Consider the following 12353-nt stretch of genomic DNA (forward strand, 5'->3'; position numbering starts at 1 on the left):
AAATCATTGCAACTTAGCCATAAGTGCTTGATCAACAACAAGGTTGAGGACCTTGACAAACTAGAGTATCACGCAGTAGGAATAAAAATAAGTGAGCGAAATGTGATTCATGTCAGCCAAACAAACCAAAAGAACTTGCAATACCAAGACTCATGAAAAAGGGCAACAGACGTCCTGGAATCTGTCCGTGATGGAATGAAGGGGCTCATCACCCAGGAAGCGGTTGAAGACCACAGGTATGTAATAGGGTTCATGAATAGTTTCATCAGGAATCAAAAACTTTATTTTTTTAAAGTGGTGAAAGGGAGGGGCCATTGAAAAATTTAAACAGTTGTTTCCTGATATACGATAACTGGAACCGTACTCTGTGGTGTGGCGGTGAATACGTTTTAAATGACCTAAAACAATTATACCGACGGAAATGCGTTAGACTTGGGAATCTCATCACATTATCTACAACGCACAAAGTCCGAGGTTGGTCTTAGGAAAAATGTGAACCTGGGTTCACATGATTGTCAGACTCAGATTGAGCAGACAACATAGACAATGGAAAAATTGCAGGTTGTTTTTGTTTTTAATTTAATTGTAGTTTAGGTGCAATATGCTGGGCCAGTAGGTTACGAATGTGTGTATCTACTTCAACTGCTGACGTTGAGCTTAACGCTGTAGTAGATGCGAGCGAAAAAGCCGTACATTTAGCAAACCTTCTTAAAGAAATAAATTAGGACAACTTCTCGCCAGTAAACGTCTCTGTAGACAATTAGGTTTGTTTGGCTCTTACTAAGATTTCTTTGAAAAAATTGCTTTGCTCTTCCAGACTTTCAAAGTGCGCTGCACTCAAAAATTAGTCGAAGGTCCACGGTTAAAGCTATGATAATTGCCTTCAGACACTTGCCAGCAGACACTCTTACAAAAAATCAGGAAAGACCAAAATTTCATTTTTTTTGTTATGCCTTTCTCGGAGCAGCACTTAACAAGCTGGGAGGTGTTTTGAAGTTTGAATCTTTATTGTTTTTACTCTAAAAATTTATACGTAGCTCAATCCAGTTGCTGATTTTGATCTTGGTTGATTATGAAATGAATGTATCAGAAACAAAATGAATGTATCATTTACAAAATTATAAATATCTAAAATACAAAATTACAAATTACAAAAACTGCTTTACTCCTACAGCAACCAAGGACTGGAATGGTTTACCAGACTCAATGAAAAAAGCAAAGAACAGAAAAAGGACTTTAAAAGTAAACTGATTGCTTATCAAATCGAAAATTACAAATTGGGGGCAGATTTTTTTCATTTATCAACCAATCAGTCTTGGCATCCTAATCTGTTAAAAAAAGTTTTGAACTATAATAATTATTGTTGGTTCAGAATTGTACGTTCACTGTTAGAAACACAAATAAATTTTGCTTATAAAATTTACAGTAAAATACACATCTGAATTGCATAATTTGAATGTATTTTCTGATACTGATCAGAAATAAAGTGTTTCTTCTTTTGAACTAACACGTACTTTTTCACCAATTTTGTACCCAACTATTCATTTTGGTGTGTAAGTAATATTGGTCATTAATTTTTAAATGGTTTAAAATATCATACTAAATGATAATAAAGATCGGATGTCATGAGAAGTTAAAGAAGTTGTGAAATAAAGGTGATCACTAGGAATGTAAAAGTGCGGTACTTCGGAGTATTAAATAGAGGCTGAATTTTGTGCTTAGCGCATCTGTTGCAAACATCAATTCAATTTAAAATTTTTGATGAAACGATCTTTTTTGTGTCCCCATTAGCCGAAGAAGTGAACACCTTTATTCTGCCAGTGTCCCAAGTTCTTCCAGATCAATTTTTCTGCACATCAAGCTTGCTGAATACAGAACATCCGGGTTTTTTGTTGCTAACGAATTTTTACTGTTGCCTTCCTTTTTAAAGATATTAGTCTCCACACCACGTGCGAGTCTAGATTCGATATTCTTTGTCCTGTGTTCTTTATTTGCATTTGCGTCGATTATTGCCACCCCGGCAATATTTTTTTCCTCTTCTTTGCTGCAGCAATACTACCTTTGGAAGAAGTTCTTCTTTCGTACCCAAAGTTTGTTTGTTTAGGAACTGGGCTTCAATCGCTTAGTCGAGTTATTTTCTTGAAGTAGTTTTCCGTTTCCACGTATAAAGTTGAATTGAGTGCACATTTTAAAGGAAACAAATATGTGGTCTTTTTTATGTTTTTTTTTTACTTATGCGCGCCTTCTTATAAATACTTTTTATGTATCTTTCTGCCAGACCAACAGATTTATTGTAAATTTGCAGGTACCTCAATAAAACCAATCGGATATGCTTCAACTTGTTAACCAACAGGACTGCTAGCTTAATCATGACAAACTGTAGGGAGCAACGTGAAAAAGTTTTTTTGTCTAAAAACTTTCTGTATATTTGACTTTTCTGCTTTTTCGTACTTTGCTGCACTGGAGTTCTGAAAATTTATATTGTGCATCAAGAAAGGAAGTTTCATTCCCTTTTCATTATGCACAGAACCGACAAAATCGATCTGAAATTCCGGATTCAGTACAGTGATGTTTAGATGAAGTTGTAGAGCGGGAATTAGATACTTTTTTGATTCTTACGAATAGCTTATTATTGTTTAGACTCAATAAACCAAATAATTAAACTGCGCTTCATTTGAAGCCGGCAACAAATTTGGTTCAGGCAGACCCTCTTCTATCTTCCACAGTTGGCTATCTGAGAAATCTTTGTGAAGGTCATCTTTTATCACGTGAGGAAGACTGATGTTTTCATCCATGTTGACTTTGAAGACCGTATATGAAGGCCGTATTTGAAGACCGTAAGGAACGCATATGAAGACCGTACAGAAGGAGTGGAGAAATTGTTTTATGTTTTCCAGTTTTGACTCGCTATTTTAAAGTACGCTATCATATCAGTCCTCTTTGAGCACTACTGCAGCGTTACTGTTTAGGCGCAACCAATTTGTTAGATACAATCAACGGCTTATTGAAGACATTTGCCGCTACATATTCAAAGAACAGAACTTCGAGTTTTAATTGGCACAATAAATAGAAGTTGTTGGGACCAATTTGGAATGAATTTGAGTCTCCGAATTGTTCAACACGAGTTTAGTGGACAAGTGGAGCTGTACATTTTGTCGATTTTGACGTCATCCTGTTAGAGCTGCGGTTTTATTCTTTGGAGAATTTGACGGGAGTGACTGGTTAACAAAGCTTGTTTGCTCAAAAAACAGGCTTTAATCGATTACTTTTTAGAAGCATGTCAAAATTGTGTAGAATGAAATTGGAACTGGCTGTTGGAAATTGAACGTTGAGTTTTGCAGTTATATGTACTAAGTATGTTATACTAATATGTTATATGCTACTTGTTCAATGGTACTTGTTTTTTGTATTATTCCGCTGCAAGATTGACTCCAGACCTGGTAGATGCGGTGAAACAGATGTTTTTTTAAACGTGTCTGTTGACCAACTTGCTGATAAGATTAATTTGACAATAGCGAAATCACACACTTTGGTTTCAGTGGGAAATTAGCATGGAAACGTATGAGCTAAAGTTAGAGATCATATCATGCAAAAGAAGTCAAATTAAGAATTTTTGAAATATTGAAGCTTGAGCTCGCTGATAAAATTTTGAATGATTAGGCGAGTGTAGAACGGAATAGGTAAATGCCCTATTTGAAACAATTGTAATGTTTATTGAGTTTCTGTACAAGGCACGCATATACTAAAGAGACTGTGTGAGTCTTTTTTGCATCGGAATTACTGTAATTATACTCATACTATTGATTATAATCCTTTTTGGGCAAAAGATATACTGAGTTTTACGTTAAGAGCATCTGTTTCTACAAATTGACGGCTCTTTCAGAAGTGATCTTTGAGAACTACTCTCTCTATTTCGAGAACTGGTTTTCTGGAACTACTCTGGAACTATTTCGGGGTTTTGGTGCGTCTGTTTTTTGCGTGTGAGGAGATAGAATTCAATTTTGATGTCAATTCGCAGTGTAAAATTGATTCTGCAATGAAAAGGCCATAACTTGAGTTGGAGATGGTGCTCCTTAAGTACTTGACTTTTTTAAATTGATTTCGCTCAACAAGTTCCAGAAAACTAATTGACTTTCGCGGTTCTATAGTTTCTTGTAATAATTTCACGCTGACTTTCGGATTCGAGTTTACTAGCAATGAAGACATCTATGAACATTATGTTCTCTTGATTTCCCTGTTCTTGTTTTGCTGACATAATCTTTGTTTTTTCATAGAAATTTTCAGTGATTTAACATTGAAATTGTTTAGTAGTTAAAAATACATAACAACTGATGATAATGTTGCGTACACGAAATAAGAGCAGTGCCTTAGACGACAAAGCACTGCAGTTTCCGCTATTTTAAATACCTACTGCGAATATTGCGAGCTCCTGCTGTAGGATATATGTCTTCCCTTGTCTACGATACTAAAAAACACTACTGAGATTGTATGCCGATCCCTTTGTCTCCCATTTTATTCAGGCTAAACGTATTCTTTTCTCAAAAAGAATATACTTCCAGAGATTGCATCTGTTCGCTATTGACTGTGCCAAATCTTATATAGAGAATTGGCTCTGGCAATTTGCCAGATGAGTACAGCTGCGCAGAATGCAAATATTGATTCGCACCTCGAGGATAGTTTAAGTTTTCGATTTAATGTTGAAACCGTAGGGTCAGATTGAAAAATATTTGGCCAACTAAACAAGAGACGCAAAATGAAGAGAATGGTTTTGAGCCCAATGAGAAAAACATTTTTAAGGTTGTTCAGAAAGTGGGATATTAACAACAAATGAAATGACAAATTACTGTACAAGTCACATGAACAGGATAAACCAATTTATTTTTCGCTAAACTAGTAATCTTTATTCCATTTTGTTTAGATTTTCCTCCGATCTCTCTTGCATTGTAACTGTTTTAACATTGAGATATGTGCCAGCAGTTCTTATTCATATAAACATATTATTATATTCTGAATATTTTGAAACAGATGCAATTTTTTATCCATATACATTTCTATGCAAGTAAATCTATCCAAAATAACAATATCAATAATTTTAATCTATATCGCTAATGGCCGGTTTTTTGCACGCATGTCAGGAAGCATTTTAACTTTGGAAGTCAGTTCAGATTACAAAAACGATCCTAAAATGCTTGTACATTATTGATTCGATCAGTAACCATGATATATCCTGTTTATATATAAAATTTTGTTCGAGACCTGCGATATGTGTTCAGGTTTCTAGTTTCTCGAAGAAATCAAGAGTTTATTACTTACATTTAATAATTTTGTCACCCAACAAAATTGAATCTTTTGGAAACACATAAAAAACTCTTGAATTGTACCTAATGTTTTTAATGTCGTTTTTTGTTACTCTGGGTTAAAATGTCCAACGCTGCAGTTAAAGTTTTTTTTATCATTTCAATATACGTTTGCAGAAACGGCAAGATCGGACCAAAGGAACAAAAAAATGATGTTTCTTAGCTCGTTTATTGTGAAAATTTTTCAAATGTTAACTAATGGACTTACGGCACGCTAATAAGCTAGACCTAATTTGTAGTTTTTGGAAATTTCGGGGAAACATAGAGTTGATTTATTTGGAAGAGAGTTTCCAAAGAGCAGCAAATAATTCTTTTTTTTTCAACTAGAATCGGTTTCAGTTTATACGTTTAGTTGTCCTCTGAACTTTCTTGCAGCCGTGTTACTGAATGATAGAGTTTTTTTTCTAGTTTTTGTTTCAGTGTCCCAATATGCAGCTAATTAATAATTTTAATATCTTAAACTATTATTTTAACAAACATTTCGCTCTTTTTGAGATTTTGAATATTTTGAAATCCTGATTATTTTTCCGCAATTGCAGCGTATGGTCGTTTAAAAAAAGATACTTGAATGTGCCTTCCTTTGATGTATATTGTGTTTTTTTTTCAAGGTTTGCAACATACAGCCAGCATAGATGACAGTGACATAATTTAATTCAAACAATTTTCATTAATTTGAGTTTCTAGTAGGTGTAATGGATTTAAGTTTTCATGTTGCTGAGACCACTAGCTATGTAAAAGCGATGCAGAAGTTTTTAGATAGATTAGTAGTTTTGGCTTCTGCAATTCTTTCCAAAAGTCAGTCTTTGTTCGGACTGGATACTGACGCTTAAAATCTTTTCAGAAGTTAGAATTTTTGATTTACGTTTTTTAGTGTTGTAGTTCAAGACCTTCAAGACAATTTTGTTACCTTGATGATTTTGAAGGTATTTGAACGTCACCAGTCTCTTGACACCTAAAAAAAGACACCAAAAATTATGACGTACATTGTTGTTTTGTTGTTTTTTTCAGTGTCTATTTAATTTTTTTTCAAAAATTCTGTTTTATTTATGATTCCTTAATTGTTAATCGATTAATCTTTTCTAGTTTTGCGCGTTATATTTAATACTAAACGCAGTTTTAAAAACATTAAATTGGACGTGAGGCATAAAACTAGTTTATACAAGCAGACAAGAGGACTGAAGGACCAATTATATTTGCGTGTAAATCGAATTTTTTAACCACTCGTCCTTAAAAGGAATTAGTGTCTATATCACCACATTGTTTGTAAACGGCGGTAGTATGGTCAACATCATTTCAAGTTGATTTTAAAAAAACTGCTTAACATTGTTTTGAGTTGAGTTAAAATTGAAGCTCAAGACATATTTATATATTAAAAGGAGCCATAAAGACTAATAGAAATGTATTTTTATTTTTGTTCTTGTGAGTTTTTCTCAGTATGTGTCTCACAACAAAATTTTGCGAAGTGGGAGGGAGGGTGAGTTATGACCCAAGATTATAGCGCCAAACGGATGCAGAGCCGAATGAAAAAGAAAAAATGAGAGGCGAATACTTAAGTTGGTTTGGCAGATGATCTGATCGATTTTTTAAACAAATTTGAAAAAAATTGCAGATTTATAAGCTGCTAATGGATTGTCTGTGTTGTGCGTTCGGGTCTGCACCATTGATAGTATCCAAGGCTAGACAATCGTTTCCTATTTTTTAAGTTTTTTTTGACAAAAAAGTACCTCTAAACTACTGAATTTAACATCCAGCCATCAGAAGGGAAATATTCGGTTTCAAATCTCCTTCTGCGGCAAAATTTAAGGGGCCCGTTCGGTTCTACCAGCGTCCTCCGTGAGCAATAAATTTCCGAGGTAATATTTTACAGACGATTTATAACGACCAGTTTCCTGAACTTTCTAGCTGTTGGTATTTCCCATGAACAAAAAATTCCTTTTTGTGCTCTTCAATTTTAAACGTTTATTCTATAACCTTTGTGGAATGAGTGGAATCGAACAATTTGAATTTTGAATTGTAAGTAAATTTTAGAAGAGTAGCTTAGATATTTTTAAAGTTTCAATTTTTAAGTTAAAATTTTAAAAGCAAACTGATTTCATCTGGTTTACATTTTTGTAATCCTCCCGTTTAAAATTGCAACACGACTGAACGTAAGAAAAACTATGATTTTGCACGGGACGGTCCAATTGAACATTTGCATGTTTTGTGCATTCATTATTTTTCAAGTTTTGAAAGTAAAACTGTTTCCTGTGGTTTTGAAACACTTCATAGAGCTGCAACTTAATAATTGATGATAAACCGAAGTTCCAAAATCATTAAAGAATTCAAAGTTTTAAGTTGATATTCGAAAATAGACGAAACGATAAGTTTTCAACTGGCGCAAAATTACCTTACGATTAAAAATTACCCTACTTATGTTCAACATCCCTTTCTGGCGTTTTTTATATTCCTCTAATTTCAACTTAGCAACTTAGTCATTGCAGATTGCCCGTGATAAAATTGAAACCCAATCAAACTCAAATTTATTTAACGAAATTCAAAGTATAGAGTTTTGATATCCAAATAAAAGCTCAAAGTGGAAGTTCAAACATATACAGTGTTTTACAAAGTTAAAAAGCACGTGAACCTTTCAAAGATCAAAGTTATAGACAAACGGTATATAATCTGTCACATTCGAAACTACAAAATTGAAAATAGGCATCCATGTTGTCAATCGACTGCCAACGCTTTTTCCAACGCGTTGCAACTTAATGAACCTCACAATATCACAAGAGTTTCGAAAACCACTGTTCACATTGGTCATTTGCATGCTGACTTGCATGTTTCGGCTTTTTTTCGATTGTTTGATAAAATTAAATCCCTTAAAGTTGCGACAAAGAACTTTTGAGATGAAAATGAACAACAAAATGCTGATCTCTACATATTTTGAACTTTAACCTTTGAAACGTTCGATAGTGCTGCAACTTTATGGGAGTTACTATAGCGTGTCCCATAAATTTGAAATAAGCGAAGGTTTCAAAAACCACAGGTTGGAGTTCAAAGGTCAAAGTTCAAATATAAAACATGTAGAAAAAATTGATGAATAGAAGTTGAATGGAAAAAACGTGGACATTCAAATGACCAATTTGATGCTCACTTGCCTGTTCTTGACGTTTTCGAACGTTCGCTTATTTCAACTTTATGGGACAGACTATATATGGCCTGTCCCATAAATTTGTAATAATCGAACGGTCGAAAAACACCAAAACATGCAATTGAGCATGCAAATGAGCAATGTGGACAGCGTTTTTAAATTGTTCGATTATCTCAGCTTTATAGGACACGCTCTAACTCTTATTGAAACGTTCGCTTGCGGTGCAACTCTATCAAACCTTCCATAAATAATCACATGAGTAGGAACTTCATGGGACTGATATAATGACCTTGAAAATTTTTTCTGCAGACTGTCAAGTGAGCAGTAATCATTTCAGTTTTTAACGAAGCAATTTTAATACAGCGCTGTTGTTGAGGAAATTTTAATTATATCCATTTTACTAAAATTATGATTTAATATTAGAACCTGGCGACAGCAACATAAATTTTGTTTGTACTTTATGAACGAATATGGATCGACCAGTCAGCAAACGCCCTCTTTCTTCCAATCAGAACACCATAAACGTACCTGTGCCTTCACGTGATCAAACTCGGAAACCAACAGGGATCTTTCTTTTCCCAAACATAATTTGCAAAGGATTGATGAAAATTTATTGAATTGTAGCTCGAATTTTTAACTGAGCAGCGCGATTTTTGGGGTTCGCTGCAGCAGAATGTTCGAGAACAGAAAAAATTTTTAATTGAGCTCGTGCATACCAATTAAACACTTGAACAATTAAACATCACATAAAGCAATGAGCAATTCGAATGCTCTATTTTTGCAACATTATCAGATCATGTCAACTTATCTGATAATGTTGCAAAAATAGAGCAAAGTTGTAAAATTTATAGTAAAACTGAGGTCTAAATTTTTTAAAATTTAGTCCTCTGATAACTATAAAACTAAGAAAGGTACTGTGGGAAGTGAAAACATTAACCCCTGCTTCGTCAGCTAAGGAGCTACTAGAAACTAGTCCGAGTGACGACAGTGGCAGCGATACCTCTTTCATCCCCTCCGTTTTCGGAAACGTCAAAAAAGTGGGCAGAAAATTCTACCGAAGTGACGGCGAAGAACTAAAATCGCTCGATAAATTAGTCAGACAACGTAGCAGCGCTAGCAATACAAATGAGCTACCGAGTGTATCAAATTTAGCTGATGATGGGCCCGTTTTCCCCCAGACTGTTGATGTGAAGGACGAAACCGAAGACGATGAAAATGAAAACCGAATGCCAGGAGCTCGACTTTCGCGATCAGATCCGTTCTTACGGCAACCTTCTGAATCCACAGATACTGACGCCCAAGAGGTCAATTCAGGATCGCTGGGAACCGATTCAACTGAAAGAGCGAAAAACATAACGGGAAAGCAGGTCTGTTGTGCAGCGCAAGGACCACCGGCGTTACGAACTCGTAGTCGGCATTCGGCGGCAACTCGATCTGCTTCGAAAACTTCTCTACGAAAGGATTCTTTATCACCACAGGACTGGAACTGTTTCTTGTTTTAATTAATTTAGAAATTTTATTCGAACCTCTTAATAATTTCTTTCGAACAATTTCATCTTAATTGTTCTTTTTTGCTAGTTTTCGTAATCACCTAAACAATAAACTTTCATAAAAGAGGGGTATTCAAATTGGCTTAATTTCTGAATATCCAAGGTGCTACTGGACCTTCTCAGATCCTTAAAATAATGATCACAGATTAAATGATCTTAGATATCATATACAATTTTAGGTATAGGTTCGATTGTTTTTATTGACACAATGTTTGTTAATAATGCAAAGCATTTCCCATTAAGTTAAAATAGGTGAACGTTTCCCAAAATTAAGAACAGAGTTCAAAAGCCAGTTCAAATTAAATACATTTAGAAATAAAAAAGATTAAATGGAGATAAAGTAAAAAGTATTGGCAATTCTCAATTGCCGGTTTTGGTCTTTTTGGGAACATTCGCTTATAGTCAGTTTATAACATTCGCTTATAACGTTTCAAAGGTCAAAGTTCAAATTTAAAACATGGAGATATCTAGCAAAACACTGCCCATTTGCATGCCCCAATTTTTTCGAACGTTCGCGTGCGTTGCAACTTTATGGGACTTACTATATTTCAACATTATGGGACACGCTCTACTATAGTAAGTCCCATAAAGTTGCAACGCAAGTGAACGTTCCAAAAACTCCTGGCAAGCAAATGAACATCAAAGTGCTAATATCTGCATGTTTTAAATTTGACCTTTGACCTTTGACCTTTGAAACGTCCGATAGCGTTGCAACTTTGAGACTGACTATAAAGCGATATAAAGCGATAGCATGTTGAGTATTTGGAAGAAAATACGAAACAGTTCCAGAGTTCGCCACCTCAATCTCCTACCAGGAATAGGCGACGATCATCGGTGCAGTTTGAACAGCAGCCAAAAGTGGTTTTAAACAGAATACCGCTGACCTCTGAACACTGCGAAAGCGATTCCGCAGACACGCCTAGGAAAGCACTGACGTTGAAAGCACTTCAAAGTCGAGTTCCGAAAACCAACCTTGAAAATGTGGGATTATTTGTGGATATCAAACTCGTTCAAGCCCGGCAACAGCGGGAAGTTGTTATGCAATTACTGGGAAAAATTGAGGCGGAGGAAAATGCGCTGAGCGAACATAGAAAAACTGTTCGGGAGTTGAAAATGAAATTGGAAAAGGCCAGTGCTGCAAGAGTATTACACAAGAAAACGGAACCGTTAACAATGAATACATTTGAACTGTTCGATTACATTGAAAAATGGTCGAAGCCAGAATGCTTGCAGGCGTTGCAGGTTGATAGCACCCTGGAAAAATTGCGCACTGGTCAAATCTTGTTTGTAAGGAACGAAATCCAGAACTGGGAATTGGGGACTATAGTGCACAAGTTCGAGCATCTATCGTTCGTTAACTTGTCGAATGTTGTGACAATTAATGCGATAAACTGGCAAATCAAGTTGCAAGTTATAGTTGAAGGCGAAACACTCAACTTAATAGCGTTATTAGTCTGTTTGGGACATCGGCTACGCAGAATGGCGAAACTGCCATGCCTTCTAGAAGTTTCTGGAACAATCGAGGTCAGGTTTCAGATCCCTTCAGTGTCTAAGGAGTTCAACGAGCAATTCAAATTTTCAAACGAGGCGAAGATTAAGTTTCCTGACAAGAAACTTGGACACGAGATTTTAGTCAGGTCTTTTCGTACATACAGCGAAGCATTTTCACTCGCATCCTGTCAAGCAAGTTCGTGTGACGTCACGTGTAAATTAGCTGTCAAGGAACCGGAAACTGTCATTTCTGATAGTCAAACTGGTTGAAAATTGAGTTACTGTGCTGTTTGAGCTGTTCCATCGTCAACCTTGACACGGAAAACCTCAATTTACATAACTAGAATTAATTTATATTAATTTACATAACACAATTTTCAGTCTTATAATGAGGTCGTTGCTATAATGAGAAATAACTATACAGAATCAGAACTCACTTCTTATTTTAGATTTTTATAGATTTTAGTTAATATACTTTCTAGAAATTCTTTTCGAATAGATTTTTGAACAGTTTCAAAGATACTTCACTCAGTATAATCTGTTTCGTCGGTTTTAATGACCTTTAAGGAACATCGGGCTCTTATAACCAGTTTATGAAAGGGAGTTCCAGTAATGGCAGGATCCCTTAAACAACGGGACTTTCAAGAATGACAGAAAGAACTCTGTTACAAAAGAGTCACCTCACTTTTACGGAGGAACACAGCGTTTAGAGGCGCATTTAAGACACAGCTGCAAGGGGCTACTTAAACTAAAGAGGTTGGTGAAAATCATGTCGAAATTAACTTCTGTTAACGAGATAATTTAATGCTAATATTGATCATTGTT

The 12353-nt window shown here is 35.3% G+C and overlaps 1 protein-coding gene across 1 annotated transcript; it reads left to right on the forward strand.

Annotated features, from left to right (window-relative positions):
* The first annotated feature begins 3092 nt into the window (after nucleotides 1–3092).
* On the forward strand, nucleotides 3093–12024 carry LOC142339707 (uncharacterized). The gene is made up of 4 exons (XM_075389926.1): nucleotides 3093–3174; nucleotides 9349–9982; nucleotides 10440–10473; nucleotides 10797–12024. Exons 1-4 carry the CDS (start codon nucleotides 3093–3095, stop codon nucleotides 11796–11798), a joined length of 1752 nt encoding a protein of 583 aa, XP_075246041.1. The 3' UTR covers nucleotides 11799–12024.
* The last annotated feature ends 329 nt before the right edge of the window (nucleotides 12025–12353 follow it).

Source organism: Convolutriloba macropyga, chromosome 5 (assembly GCF_964194025.1).
Source record: "Convolutriloba macropyga chromosome 5, txConMacr16.3, whole genome shotgun sequence".
Classification (NCBI taxonomy): domain Eukaryota; kingdom Metazoa; phylum Xenacoelomorpha; order Acoela; family Convolutidae; genus Convolutriloba; species Convolutriloba macropyga.